Source organism: Aotus nancymaae, unplaced genomic scaffold (genome assembly GCF_030222135.1).
Source record: "Aotus nancymaae isolate 86718 unplaced genomic scaffold, 86718_ANA_hifiasm-v0.15.2.pri h1tg000009l, whole genome shotgun sequence".
Lineage (NCBI taxonomy): Eukaryota > Metazoa > Chordata > Mammalia > Primates > Aotidae > Aotus > Aotus nancymaae.
Window position 1 is genome coordinate 2,863,811 of NW_026988420.1, and position 15,974 is coordinate 2,879,784.

Sequence of the window (15,974 nt, forward strand, 5' to 3'; positions counted from 1 at the left end):
ATCAGATTATGGGTGATCTTAAATCACCCACAAGAAAACTAGTGTGTGAAAATGCAGGTTCTGGAAACAAACGCATCATGCGTTGAAATCGTGGTCTCACACTACGTAAAGACAGAGTGCAGTTTAGCCACAGCTGCTCCTTATCCACCTCCCAGATGGACACATGTTGTTCTCCTGAGCCATGAACAAGCCATGTCATGGAGCCGAGCTAACTGAACATGAACCTGTGGAATGGATAAAATCAACGAGAAGCCCTGTGCTTTGGCTCATAATAGTGAGTAGCTGAAATCAAATGATTTTATTTTTTGAGAGACAGGGTCTTGCTTTGTTGCCTAGGCTGGAGTGCAGTGGTGCAATCCTAGCTCACTAGAGCCTCGAATTCCTGGGCTCAAGTCATCTTCCTGCCTCAGACTAAAATCAGATTCTTTATGAGAAGTGAATGTGTTCTCTAGTTGGAAAATTAGCCTGTTTGGGGAAATGCGGGTTGGTTTTTAGAATTTAGATGGGGAAAAAAAAAAAAAACCAAAAGCAAAACCAGTTGAGTTAAACACTTGGTTGGACCTTGAAATAAAGAGGAGGACCACACCTCTCAAGGCCTACAGCGGCTGCTGGCTCCTATTTTCTTTTGAAGATTAAGGTTCATTTGTTAGATTTCACAGATCCCGTAAGTGCAACTGAAGAGAAGGCTTTTTTCTTTCAGAATCTGGAAATGATTGTCTCTTAAAATGGGCTCAAAATATTATTTACTAGCGTAGGGGAAAAATCAAAATGATTTGTATTTTAACAATTTCTTTTTAAAATTCAATGTCATACTTAGCTTTACCTAAATTATCCAGTAATTATAGGACTATACCTCTTGAAAAGTTAGTAAAAATTTTGTTAATGAATTAGTATGCTGTGCAACTTGAATGTAATATTTTCTCATCAGGTTCATTTTAGATAATTACAACTTTCTTTTCATAATGAGTTGAAAGTATATATAAATCATGAGAACTACCATGAGTGTCTTTGAAAAAGAGTTAATACGTCATGACAAGCCAATCTTAACTGAAACATGGTTCTAAAATGTCATGTTCATAGAGCTGTGATGACAGTGCTTGTCAATCCTGTCCCCACCACACCACCAACCTACACAGAAAAAGGCAGGCAGTGAGTTGGCTCCGGTATGACCTCGTATGAAGATGTTTCATTCTTTAGTCTCAGCAATTGACATCACAAACTTGGGTACAAGCTACAATATTAAGGTGAGTGGTAATTCTGTTTCCTGACAAAACTCTGAAAAACAGTCATTAGTCAGCTGGCAGCACCGTAACCCTAGTTCCTCAGATGGCCTCCTATCAAGAGAGGCACGGACGATGCATGGCGAGGGCCCCTCATTTAGAGCCCCTGGGAGGCAGCTGAGCCCTCTGCTGCTGAGCGGGGGAGCCCCTCCCGTTTCCAGCATCCTCTGACCCACTAGCGGACACTCTGCTGCTGTGAAGGACTTGTTACCCGCTCATGGCTGCTGGGCCCTTTCAGTTCCTATGTTCTGTGGGGCACAGTCCATTCTTGAGACTTATACTCAACTAGGTTAATTCTTAAGTATTTTCTTATTATCATAAAAATTTTTACAAATTACGGATGGCTCAAAAGAGCAAGATCAGTGAACAGCTTTTCCTAACTCCAGGCAAAGCTCAGAGGTAGGTGCTCTGTGCCTGTTAACTGCCTAATTTGTTTTTCCTGCATTCACTCATCTCCCTTCTCCTACTTCTCCATTTCCCTATTTTGAGAACAAAATCAATTTTTTCTCCTCTAGAGGTAAAAAAATGTTTTCTCTACAGAATCCCCTATAAATTCTCCAGAGATTTTTTTTTTTTGTAGTTAAAAAAAAGCAAACAAGGTGGGAGGACGGCTAGAGCCCAGGAGTTTGAGGCTGCAGTGAGCCATGATCGCTCCACTGAGCTCCAGCCTGGGCGACAGAGAGAGATACTGTCTCAAAACACAAAAACAAAAAACAAAAAAATAAGTACTGCAGACTTAGGTCAGTATGTAACTAATGCAGTGACCTTTAAAGGAACACATCTGCATTCACACTTTGACTGTGCGCTAAGTCTCTGCTATGATCAGGACGGAATACAGAACCACATGGAAGCGAGGCCCCTCCGGAGCGGGTTCAGCTGCCTCCTCAGCACCCACAGCCCTGATGACGGCAGGGAGGGACAGGCGGTGAGGGCAGTGCCATCTGTACAGGGCAGGGTCTTGTGGGCCTGGGAGCTGGTCTGTTGCTGTGACTCTGCCCTTTTACACTCAAGGCTGATGCTATTCTTCTAGAACTTACACTAACAATACATGTGCTCCCATTTAAGGAAATGTTTACAAACATAATGTCAAATTCCACAGAGGCCACGTCCTCGCCTGGGGAAAGCAGAGATGTGCCCAGTTACCCCGAATCCTTCGCTGCCTCCAGCTTTGCAGCATGCAGACAGCCCCCATTTCTCTGCAGGTGCCACCCTCGCTCCACCCAAACCGGATTTTAAACCATTCCATCTGAGAGGGTCTTAGGACATGGCCTCAGGTCACAACCAACAATCGATTTCCAACCAAATCAACCAGTCAAAGCAGAGTGATCCAGAAAACAATAGCTCTTAAAGAGAGAGGAGGGAAAAGAGCAGCTTTAGGAGATCTGAATTCACATAAACTTGGCAGTGAATGAAGTATATTTAAGTATTGGGCATAAGTAATACATATGTTATAATTACATATAACAGGAAGACATGCAGGTCAGGAATTGCCTGCAAGATGCGCCCATACCCAGCTCATCTCTCTCAACCAGGGAAGGAGGCAGCAGGTGCGGTGCTAAGTGGTTGCATTTACAAAGAGGAAGAAAAGCAGCAGCTGTCCACTTTACTCTTATATATTAGCTGTGTTAGTTTAAAAAAAAAAGACTTGAAATTTATTTTAAAACATATTCTACAATATAGAAGAAATTATGAAAGATGCAAAAAAATTTCATCAGATTCCCCCAAATTTTATGCTGGGAACAGAATGCTGGTCTTCCATAAATCAATGCTATGTTCACAGGGAACCCAGTTGCTGTCTTACCTGGAGGGGCGTCGGAGTGGCTGGGTGGATGGCAGCGCCAGTCTCTTGATCTAGCTGGCGTCTCGTAGTTAGTGCATCCAGAGTTGATGCTGGCTCTGCCAGTGTGTTGTTATATCTAGATAAATCAGTAGCTGCTGCAAAGTTTTCAGAATGAGCTTGGATTGGAACAGCCCCACCAACCAAATCTTGACTATGATTTGAATCCAAAGACGTTGAGCTCTCATTTTCTGGATTGAGAGAATGAATGTCTTCTCCAGTGAGTTCAGGATAAGAATCACAAAAAGAGATGTTGTCACCACCCACGGGATTCTGCATCAGAGGCCAGGCGTCTGAAAACTCGCCACAGATGGACCGTGAGAGGGACCCGAAGAAGGTCGGCACCATCTCCCCAGCTGGGTTTGCGTTTCTGCACACACATTCAAAAGAGCGTAAAGTCTTCGATGATAGGGAGAAAAACACTACTGCAAAGCAGCACGTCGGCTATAATTTTAGGTCTTCTAGATGAAACAGCAATTTACTCAGTCAGAATTCTAGTGTTTCCTATTGTTATAAACTTGCCTCAGTACAGTAAGTCAAATTACTCCATTTACTTTAAAACTGAATTTTGACACCTCCTTCTAATTAATATAGTTCTACTTAATCCATTGTCTAAAACATGCAGTTTCCTGGGTCTCAACTGAGTTTCCTTGAGTGCTGTTCTAAAATTCTAAAATAACATGCCTTGGGTAAAAAGTATTTACATATTAATTACTTACGGATGACAGAGGTGTCAAAAATCACAAACATATGACAAAAATAAAGTTAATGGAGCGTAAAATATAAAGAATGCTGCACTGGATATGAGTGCTCTTGAGAGACCTACTTAATTCTTGCCTGAGAATTGTGCCCCACCAATATCCAGAATGTCAATGATATTTAAGAGGCAATGTTTCCATCGGTAAATTAGATGAAAATTGGTAAATTAGCAGAATGCATATTTGCACAGGAAGATATGAAATGACTGATTGAAAGCACCCAGTTACCTCGCCTGAAGACTGGCTGCAGAACGCACCCCACAGCTGAGAGTCGCCCGGTCGGGGCTGCAGGCCTCGTCACAGCACAAGGATGGGAGCAAGTGCACCGGCCCTAGGAAGACAGCACAGGTGTGAAGCACAGGACCCCCCTCCAGCAGCTTCCTCTCTAATAACACTTCAACACTGCTCTTGGAAATGTAGATGTTCCCCCTTGGGTGACTTCTGGGGGAAAGGGAATATGAAGTTCTCTTTTTTCTCATCTTAAACAAATGATGAACCACTTATATAAGCTACCGAGAGTAGACAGAAGAAGAAGGGTGGATGCCGGGGGCTGGAGCAAGGGGGAGACCAGCCTCTGTTGTCTAATAGAGACCGAGTTTCAGTTTGGGGGGATGAAAAATGTTCTGGAAGGTGAATGGTGGTGATGGTTGCATAGCAATGAGAATGTCCTTAACGCCACTTAAGTGCACACTTGAAAATGGTTAAGATGGTGAATTTTATGTTCTGTGTACTTCACTACAATAATAAGTGGAGAAAGCAATAAAGCAGTCTGTGGGGGAGCATGAAACGAGACTCTCGGCCCCGCTGAAGACAGGAGGAGCAGGACAGCTTTCCCGCTGAGCGGCCTCCTAACACAGACGAGAGCGCGAATGTTCGAACCCTCTAACTCCATCCACACAGACACACCATTTCTTTTTATTGCTAAGAATGTCACTTAAGGAATAAGTAGATGTGTGCACACAGCTTTACAAATTGAATATATCACTGAAGCTGGATGTATTTTGTGTTACAAAGATAAAATAAGGTATTGAAGAAAAAATCTAAAATATAAACAGATTAGATAAGAAATTAAAAAATAAATCTTCTCCCAATCCTATAAGCTGAAAATAAACACTCACCTTTTTTAACAGCCTTCTTGATTTCCCACTGTGTTTATACATAGATACATCATTCTGATTTACAGAACCACAAACACACTAATGCACACAGACACACACACATATACACAGAGGAAGACCTGGAGAAAATATACATTTACATATATATCTATATGTGTATGTATCCAAATTTTCCATAGGGAATATCTCTTTACTTTTATAAACAGGAAAAAGTATTATGAAACGACAGTCTCCCTTTTGAGAAATAAATGCCAAATATTGAGCTGCAATTGCAAGCCAGTGTGAAAGAGGAAGGCACTGGCCTGGCTGCATCTGAGTCTGCCTCAAAGCAAGGCCTCCATCTGGCCCATCTAAACACAGTGCTCTGACCACACTGAACTCGCCTGGGTTCACAGCCACCCAATAAACAAGTGTCATGCTCACCACGGGACATTTCAAAATTATTTTAAAGCAAAAGGCACTGCTATTCTTTGTAGAAATGGCTCACTCTCAGGAAAGTACATAATAAGCCTGGGACTTCTTTTGGTGGAAGAAAGAAAGAAAGGGCTAAAAGAATAATGGGGCCATGTCACAATGGCACAGGAGCCAGCCTGAAGGGACTTCCCAACCCAGGGCAACCTGAGCGTCAGAATAAACAATGATGCCAAAGGGCTGCAGCTCACTGAATACAGTCCATGAGTCTACACTAAGGTAATCAATAAATGGAAAAGGAAAGTTCCCTCTTACCATAGGAAGCCAACTAATAAATGTGGAAAGAATAATGGAATTAGAAAGCCAGCATTTGTTAACCATCATAGTAACAACTGATTCCAGTACAAATCATCAGAGCATGCTAAGCTACAGGGTGAAAGTTGGGGAGTGATAGGATATTTACACAGTCTCCAAATATCCCCCACGGGATATTTATGTATTACAAAGAGAACAACAGACATTTTAAATTGGAGAAACCTGGCAGACACCCCCTTAACGAAGTGACCAAGCTTAGCCTGACCAGGCATAGACCAGATTGACAGCTCTGCCTCCCAATGCAGTGCGCTGAGGACCCAGTATCCCTCAGCAGTTATTTCTGAATCTAATCCTGAGGAAACATCAGACAAACCCAAACTGAGAGTCACTCTACAAAACTGTAGAATTTTGAAAAGTGCTGGCGTGTACTTTTCAAAAAAAAAAAATCAATATCATGAAACACAAACATTAGGAGACCATTCCAGATTAAAAGACACCAGAGATTTGACAACTAAATGCAACAGCAGTTTTCATAATTTTCTTTTGTTATTTAATAAGTATTTCTTAGAAAAGAAAATATTGGGACAATTAAGAAAATGTGAGTATGCTCTGTAGATGATGGAATGGCACTGATTTAACACAAATTTCCTGTTTGAATAACTGTGCTGTTGTTACGTGAGAGAAAATGTTCTTGTCCTTAGGAAGCAAACACTGGCATACTAAGTGGGAGAGGGACATCGTATTTGCAACTGAATTTAAAATAGAAAATGAAAAATAAGTACACACACACACACACCCCCCAGAGAGAGAGAGAAAGGATAAAGCAAATGTGAACATGCGATAACATGTTAATATTTGGGGAATCTCGATAAAGGATACATGGGAATTCTTTGTTCTACGCTTTCAATATTTCTGTAATTACATCAAATTCCTGAAATTACATCAAAATAAAAAGTTAAAGGGAAAAAAGTATCTGGCATTAAAAGGAAGCACTTGAAATAAGTTGCACTGAAGCAGGGCGTTGGCATGGGGGTCATTTACAGCCCCTGTGTTCTGTTAGGAGGACATGCAACAGGCCATCTGTATATTTAATCTTTCTCTTCAGACTGAAGTAAGACAAACTGCATTTTATTACATTTAAAATTTAAAATTAGAGTTCATCTCTCCAGAAAGTATTCCCACTAACTCTGACTCTAGAAACAGTGTCCATGGTATCATATCTAGGAAAATGTAATGGTTGGGGGGCATTTAAGAATCACACAGTTACCATTAATAGTGTCTAAGAGTCTTATCTATGTAGGCAAAGGCAAAACTAGATCCACATACCACAGAAAGTGTATTTTATTCTTCACCCATTCCTAAAACAGGAGATAGTAATAATTAGCAGAAAAATAATTATAATAAAAGTTTCTTATTCCACATAGCCATGTGCTACATTACAGTGTTTTGTTCAATGATGGCCCATCTAAACCATGGTGGTCCCGGAACATTATAATACGCTATTTTTCCTGTACCTTTTCTATGTTTAGATCCACAAGTACTTATCACTGTGTTGCAACTATCTACAGTATTCAGTGCAGTCACATGTACAGGTTTGTAGCCTAGGGCAATAGGCTACACCACATAGCCTAGCTGTGTAGCAGGCTATTCCATCTAGGTTTGTGTGCACTCTGCAAGGTTTACATAGTGATGAAATCACCTAATCATGCATTTGTCAGAATGTATCTCCATCATTAAGCAATGCATGGCTGCATATACAACATGAAACTGACAATTTCTTGAGAAGATTAGACAGTTCCAAGAGGACAAGTCAATCTAATGGGATATGGTTAAAATAAATATAGATGGGTCATTAGACAAAATGGTGTCATTAGTATTGGTTCCATGGATGCTAACAGAACTGTAAAGTAGTAAGAGAACAGGGGAACTGGGGCAGACTTCTAGAGAGGCTGGTTGGCCATAGAGCGTTTTAATTTGCAGAGGAGGTGAGGTGGTAGGGTGGGGAGGAGTGGGATATGTAAGTGTAGAAACATGTGCTGAGGAATATAAATACATAACAAAGAAAGTTAGGATTAAACACACTCTCAGACAACAGTGCAATACAAATAGAAGTCAAGACTAAGAAAATCACTCAAAACCATGCAATTACATGGAAATTAAATAAGGTACTCCTAAATGACTTTTGGGTAAATACTGAAATTAAGGCAGAAATCAAGAAGTTCTTTGAAACTAATGAGAACAAAGATACAACATTCCAGAATCTCTGGACTCAGCTAAGGCAGTTTTAAGAGGAAAATTCATAGCACTAAACATCCAAACAAAAAAGTTAGAAAGATCTCAAATTAAGAACCTAACATCACAACAGAAAGAATTAGAGAAGCAAAAGCAAATCACCCCCAAAGCCAGCAGAAGACAAGAAATAACCAAAATCCAAGCTGAAATGAAGGAAATTGAGACATAAAAAACAACTCAAAAGATGAAAAAATCCAGGAGTTGTTTTTTTGAAAACATTAATAATATAAGCCACTAACTAGGTGAATAGAGAAGAGAAAATATCCAAATAGACACAACTAAAAATGACAAAAGGGATGTTACCACTGACCCCACAGAAATAAAAATAACCATCAGAAACTAATATGAACATCTCTATACACACAAACTAGAAAACCTAGAAGAGACAGATAAATTCCTCGACACATACAACCCTCCCAACACTGAACCAGGAATAAATTGGTTCCCTGAACAGAACAAAAATGAGCTCCAAAACTGAATCAGTAATAAATAGCTTACCAACCAAAAAAAGGCCAGGACCAGATGGAATCACAGCCGAACTCTATCAGATGTACAAAGAAGAGCTAATACCATTTCCACTGAAACTATTTCAAGAAAATGAGGAGGAAGGACTCCTCCTCAACTCATTTTATGAGGGCAGCATCATCCTGATACCAAAATCTGGCAGAGATACAACAAAAAAAGAAAACTTCAGGCCAATATTCTTGATGAACATCAATGTAAAAATCCTCAACAAACTACTTGTAAACTGAATCCAGCAGCACATGGAAAAACGTAATCCACCACAATCAAGTAGGCTTCATCCCTGGGATGCAAAGTTGGTTCAGCATACACACATTAATAAATGTGATTCATCACATAAACAGAAGTAAAGACAAAACCACACGATTATCTCAATAGATGCAGAAAAGGCTTTTGATAAAATTCAACATCCCTTCATGTTAAAAACTCTCAATAATCTAGGTATTGAAGGAACATACTTCAGAATAGTAAGAGAAATCTATGACAAACACACACCCAACATCATACTTGTTGGGGAAAAGCTGGAAGCATTCCCCTTGAAAACTGGCACAAGATAAGGATGCTCTCTCTCACCACTCCTATTCAACATAGTATGGGAAGTCCTGGCCAGGGCAATCAGGCAAGAGAAAGAAATAAAGAGCATCTAATAGGAAGAGAGGGCATCAAACTATCCCTGTTTGCAGACGACAGGATTCTATATCCAGAAAACCCCACAGTCTCTGCCCAAAAACTTCTTCAGCTGATAAACAACTTCAGCAAAGTTCTAGGATACAAAATCAATGTACAAAAATCATTAGCATTCCTCTACACCAACAACAGCCAAGCCGAGAGACAAATCAGCAAGACAATCCCATCCACAATTGCCACAAAAAGAATAAAATGCTTAGGTAGGAATACAGCTAACCAGGGAGGTGAAAGATAATTACAAAACACTGCTCAAATCAGAGAAGACACAAACAAATGAAAAACATCGCATGCTCATGGATAGGAACAATCAATTTCATTAAAATGGCCATACTGCCCAAAGCAATGTACAGATTCAGAGCTGTTACTATCAAATTGCCAATGACATTCTTCACAAAACTAGAAAAAACCTATTTTAAAATTCATATGGAACCAAAAAAGAGCCTGAATAGCCAACACAATCCTAAGCAAAAAGAACAAAGCTGGAGGCATCACATTACCCAACTTCAAACTATAAGGCCACAGTAACCAAAACAGCATGGCACTAGTACAAAAACAGACACATAGACCAATGGAACAGAATAGAGAGCCTAGAAAAGAGGCCACACATGTACAACTACCTGATCTTCGAAAAAGCTGACAAAAACAAGCAATGGGGAAAGTCTCCCTATTCAATAAATGGTGCTGGGATAACTGGCTAGCACATGCAGAAGATTAAAACTGGACCCTTTCCTTACACCATACACAAAAATCAACTCAGGATGGATTAAAGACTTACATGTAAAAAGCAAAACTATAAAACCTGGAAGAAAACTTAGGCAATACCATGCTGGACAAAGGAATGGGCAAAGAATTCATGAAAAAGACACCAAAAGCAATCACAACAAAAGCAAAAATTGACAAATCAGATCTAGTTAAACATAAGAGCTTCTGCACAGCAAAAGAAACTATCATCAGAGTAAACAATCTACAGAATGGGAGAAAATATTTGCAAACTATCCATGTGATAAAGGTCTAATATATAGCATCTATAAGGAACTTAAACAAATTTACAAGAGAAAAACAACCCCATCAAGAACTGGGCAAAGGACATGAACAGACACTTCTCAAAACAAGACATATATGTGACCAACAAGCATATGAAAAAAAGCTCAACAGCACTGATCATGAGAGAAAAGCAAATCAAAACCACAATGAGATACCATCTCATACCAGTCAGAATGACTAATATTAAAAAGTCAAAAAACAACATATGCTGGCAAGGTTGCAGAGAAAAGAAAATGCTTACACACTTTGGTGGAAGTGTAAATTAGTTCAACCATTGTGGAAAGCAGTGCGGCAATTCCTCAAAGAGCTAAAAACAGAACTACTACCTGACCTAGAAATCCCATTACTGGGTATATACCCAGAGGAATATAAATCATTCTACCATAAAGACACATGCACGTGAATGTTCACTGCAACACTATTCACAATAGCAAAGACATGAAATCAACCTAAATGCCCATCAATTACAGACTGGATAAAGAAAATGTGGTACATATACACCATGGAATACTATGCAGCCATAAAAAGGAATGAGATCATGTCTTTTGCAGGAACATGGATGGAGCCAGAGACCATTATCCTCAGTAAACTAATGCAGAAACACAAAACCAAATATTACATGTTCTTACTTTTGTAAGTGGGAGCTAAAAGATGAAAACACATAAACACAAAGAAGGGAACAACACACACTAGGGGTCTAGTGGAGGGTGGAGTAACTATTGGGTAATAGGCTTAATACCTGGGTGATGAAATAATCTGTAAAATAAACATGTAACACGAGTTTACCTATATAACAACCTGCACATGTACCACCGAACCTAAAATCAAAGTTAAAAAGTTGGTATTACCCCTATTTGCTCAAGTTAGAGATGAGTTTCCCTTTGAATTACTTTCCTAAACTTTCATTCTGTCAATCGTCTAAGAGGCAATGATAATTGTATGAAACCTTAAAATGGACTTCTCAGCTCTCTCTTCTTTAAGAAATCCTAAAAACAGACATATTTTAAAAATAGGCACATTAGCGTTTGTATCCATAAAGGATACAGACTCCTACTCTACAAAAAGTTACAGTGATTTTAGATAAACTGACTCAAAACAAAGACAAACATGCCCCAGAAGTTGCTGAAAAATTCTAGAATTTTAACGGGATGCTTATTTCCTTTTTAATACTTAAGAGACTCAAAACATCCAAACCAACGTAATTTAACAAGCTTAGTTTTAACTAGAAGACTCAACACAGCCACCTCGCTGTGAGGTGAATAAACCAGGACCCATTCTTGCTGCTTCCAGTTCTGTGGTCGCCTCCAGTCCTCCTGAGGACCCTTCCCTGCTGAACTTACCGCAGGTCTGCGCTGAGTCTCGGTGGCACTGGCAGCATGCTCTGTGGGCATATTCGTGGAGCTGAGGTGTGTCAAAACACGACAGCTCAGAACCGTTGTACTGAATGTCCTGCGATCGCAGAGACCCTAAATGAGGGGTGAGAACTCTGTCAGGGAACACAGTCTTCTCTCTAGGAGAGTCCCATGAACATCCAACACAGATCTGTGCCATTCTAGCGTTCATATTTTTAAAGAACAAGCCAGCTATCCTTCCAATGTCTGATGACTTCTTCTTACATGGAGGCACAAACATGAAATAATTTGTTAAGAAAGTTCAAAATGTAAGGTACTAACGTTGCCAATACTGAGAATGATTTTTATTTTTGCCTATTGGCATAGGGACATCACAGCCTTGTCAGTCTCCTTACAAAGCCGTGCCACCTCAGTGAGGTCTACAGATGACCCTTGTGCAGTGTGGATTTGAACCGCACAGGTCACTTATACACAGATTTTCTTCAGCCTCTGCCACCCTGAGACAGCAAGGCCAACCCCCCGCTCCTCCTCAGCCCACTCAACCTGAAGAGGATGAGGATGACAGACTTTACAATGACCTACTTCCACTTAATGAAAAGTAAATCTATTTCATCTCCCTTATGATTCTCTCAATAACATTTCTTTTCTCTAGCTTACTTTAATGTAAGAATATAAGGTATAATACATACAGGTGCAGTGGCTCACACCTGTAATCCCAGCACTTTGGGAGGCCGAGGCGGGTAGATCACTTGAGGCCAGGAGTTCGAGACCAGCCTGGCCAACATGGTGAAACCCCATCTCTACTAAAAATACAAAAATTGGCCAGGTGTGGTGGTGGGCGCTTGTAGTCTCAGCTACTCAAGAGGCTGAGGCAGGAGAATCAACCCAGGAGGCAGAGGTTGCTGTGAGCTGAGATTACACCACTGCACTCCAGTCTGGGTGACAGAGCGAGACTTTGTCTTGGGAAAAAAAAAATAACATACAAGATGTTTTGGGGGGGGTCAACACTGACGTGTAGATTTTCAGCTGCTTCCTAGCCTCCTGCTGTTCAGGGATCACCTGTGTTTCTTGTGCCCTGTGTTTTTTCACAGCTTGTTGGTGCTGGTCTCAGCCAAGTCTCTTGTGAAACACTTGCGCAACAATGTCATAAATGCCCTTCCCCCAAATGCTAAGAAATGGAATGAGCTCAAAACTTACAGCTAGGTTTCTTCTCCATAAACTGTCTCTTACAATAAATGACACAGAGGATGAGCAGGGCCAGCAGGACGGTGGCCAGAGCGCTGCAAATGACAGCAGCCAGTGCCGTGTCCCGTGGGCTGGAGGCCGTGGATGCGATCTTCACCAGGTTGACCTTGCTGGCACCTGAAACCACAGGAATGGGGTCAGCATGCTCTGAACAACTAGAGATGCAGTGCTTATGGTGCACTGGTGGGCACCTTTACCAGTGGCCTTCCCACGCTGTGAGAAAACTGACACAAGACATTTAAAGATGGCTCAAGCATTCCCTCCACCCAGAAGACGTCTTTAATGGGATACCTTTACTCGGCATCCCACAATGTGCTGGGTGTCCCTCTCCTCTGTTCCCACAGCACTACAGACGCACCCCCCTCAACACATTGTGTTGCTAGAATCTGCCTTCAGCTCCTCCAGAGCAGAATTCTTTGTGAGCTGAGAGTCTGTCATCTTTATCTCCGGCTGCCCAGTACTTGTTATGTGGCAGGGAACTAATGTTTCTTATTTAATTGGAATTACACCATATTTTTAAGCAGACTGAATGCATGTATGCTTTTTTGGGCAACTCTAGGGGAAAACAAGGAATTGGATCATCCAGAACCTTACAGTAGACCTCGATTTTTGAGACAGTAAACATCTCTGAATGGCTTATCTGTTAACCTACTGGAAACAGGCATACTCATGTGCTAAGAGAGTCAAGGAATAGATGTTATTTTAGAGGCAGTACTGCTTTGCGGTTCTGGGCAGATTCTGCACCCATGGCCTAGGTCAACCTCTACCTGTGTGACCTTGAGACACTGGCTTGAGTCTCAAGCTGCCATCTGTTCAAATGGAAGTAATAATAGCGACTGACTCGTGAGTTATGTAACGTGTGTAGGACTGGCTGTGCTGTAGAATCATTAGCCACTGCATTTTAATTATCCTGAGGGTACCAGAATAAACAAACTCATTTAAATCAGAGATCTATATCCAGTGCAGTTAAACAGCATATCCTATTTAACTAACCCCAAAATAATCTGAAAGAAATAGATTTAAAAGGGGCATGAAATCTCCATAGAGGGGCAGTTACATTTTCTCTTTCCCAAGCAGATGCCCTGAGTGAGCTGAGGGGCCCTCACTCTGCTTCCTCGGCAAGCGCCGCTCACCACGGGAGACGTCCCTTGACTGAGGGTTACTCTAGATAGAGGTGTAATGTGTGCTTCACATGTCATTTCAGGTTGTCTAGAAACCAAATTTAAAGAGTAAGAGAGGCAGAGCGACAAAGAGAGACCCTGTCTCAAGAAAAAAAAAAAAAAGAAGAAACAGGTAAAAATAACTATAGTCTATGTTACTTAGCCAATATATCTTAAATATTGCATTTCAATATGTATTCAATATAAAAATTATTAATAACATATTTTGCATTCTCTATTTTGTATTAAAATTTCAAAATCCAAGGAGGCTGAGGGAGGAGAATTGCCTGAACCCAGGAGGCGGAGGTTTCGGTGAGCCGAGATCGCGCCATTGCACTCCAGCCTGGGTAACAAGAGCGAAACTCTGTCTCAAAAAAAAAAAAAAAAAAAAAAATTTCAAAATCCGGTATGGTTTTACAGACACAGCTCATCTCAATTTAGACTAGCTACACTTCCAATGCTCAGTAGCCACACATGGTTAATGGCTATGTAATGGACACGGCAATTCTAGAGACTGAAGGTCATTTGTACAAGCTGGCACCCAAACACAAGCCGATTTGTCATCTGGTGCTTTTCTCCTGCTTCCTGGCTACAAACCCCTCACTCCCAATAAGATTGTATGACACTTGAGGTTAGAGCCAGAGAGAAACACCTGGGTTAATATTGCTGAATCATAAAAACAGGATAGCAGGAACTGTCATCTTGGAGCATGAGTCTTGGTATGTCCAGTCTCAGTGATTCTAGGCCACACATATGAAGGCCTCTTATTGCCACCTGGGAAGGTACACACATCATATGTTTTGGATTTAGATGAATACGACTCATAATCCAATCATGCATTTTAAAGGACATTTATTTGTAAACATGTTTAATATTCACAAGATATATTTGATCACTTCTAACTCTATAGAACACTATAATAAGCAAACAGCACACACTATATGTTCGTTATACAGCAAGTTAAACGACACCCCTGACCTGATAGAGATTAAATCTAATCTGAAACAGCCTCTATCAGTGGACAGAGTCACAAAAGGACCTATGAGCACAAGCACAGCTGTGCAAACACTGAAAATGCATAACTGGAGAGGAACTTGCATCCCACGCAAGTTGAAATAGCAGAAGGGGAAGTGACTTGGAAATGAAAGCATTATCTATCTGGACCAAATGGTGAAGCTGTGGGAGACTGTCATTTACACTGGTGAGGAAGGCACTCACTTCAGGGTGAGAAGAATCTCCTTAGCTTAAATTTTTGGTCAAATAACCCAGGCCTACACAATATGGAGTTTTAGCAAGAGCTGTGATAAAAATGAAATTTAATACATGATTTGAGTGGAGGACTTCCAAGTTCTCAACTGTTGTAACTATTAAGCTCATCAATTGACACAGCACTGGATATTCAGAAAAATCCTTGTAAGAATAGAAATTTCAGGTTAAAGTAGTATCATAATTAGAGTCCTTTAAGTTATTATTGTTTAAAACCCTTCTAATATATATTCGTTAACTTATTTTCCTTAATATAAAAAAACTGTCTCTAACTTACAGAGAGGCTAAAATGTCCCCAGAGTGGAGGTTTTCTTCTTAATTTGGTAGTTTGTAACTCAGGATTTATATTCTCTAAACACATCTTGTTAACACGTATCTAATACTATAGGGCACAATGCTGTAATGTCAGTGATATCTGGTTGCCACAGTAATATCAATTTCAAAGGAAAAGTGCATCCAATGTGCCCCTCCTCTACACATTTCCTGAGGCAGTAGCATCTAAAGATGAACAAGAAAAACATACAAGTTTTACTTCTTGATTTTTGACACCTATATAACAATAGGCATCTTATGGATTCAGACACCCTCAGAGAGTCCTCATGGGAAGCAGGGGTCCAGAAACTACATTCTTGATTCCTGTTTATACGTCAAGTTTATGATAACACTTAGAGCAAATTTTTTTTTCTA

General features: G+C 40.5%; 1 protein-coding gene across 2 annotated transcripts in view; it reads right to left on the bottom strand.

The window, feature by feature from the left end:
• TNFRSF19 (TNF receptor superfamily member 19) overlaps positions 1 to 15,974 on the bottom strand; it is a 107,316-nt gene that overhangs the window by 3,898 nt on the left and 87,444 nt on the right. The window contains exons 6-9 of one of the 2 annotated variants that reach the window (XM_012441496.3): positions 12,814 to 12,978; positions 11,605 to 11,730; positions 4,104 to 4,206; positions 3,082 to 3,487 (exon numbers count right to left, since the gene is read on the bottom strand). In XM_012441496.3, coding sequence (XP_012296919.2) covers positions 3,082 to 3,487; positions 4,104 to 4,206; positions 11,605 to 11,730; positions 12,814 to 12,978 — 800 coding nt within the window. Of the gene's footprint in view, positions 1 to 3,054; positions 3,488 to 4,103; positions 4,207 to 11,604; positions 11,731 to 12,813; positions 12,979 to 15,974 lie in introns of those variants that run through there. The other variant, XM_012441491.3, reaches the window with a different exon arrangement.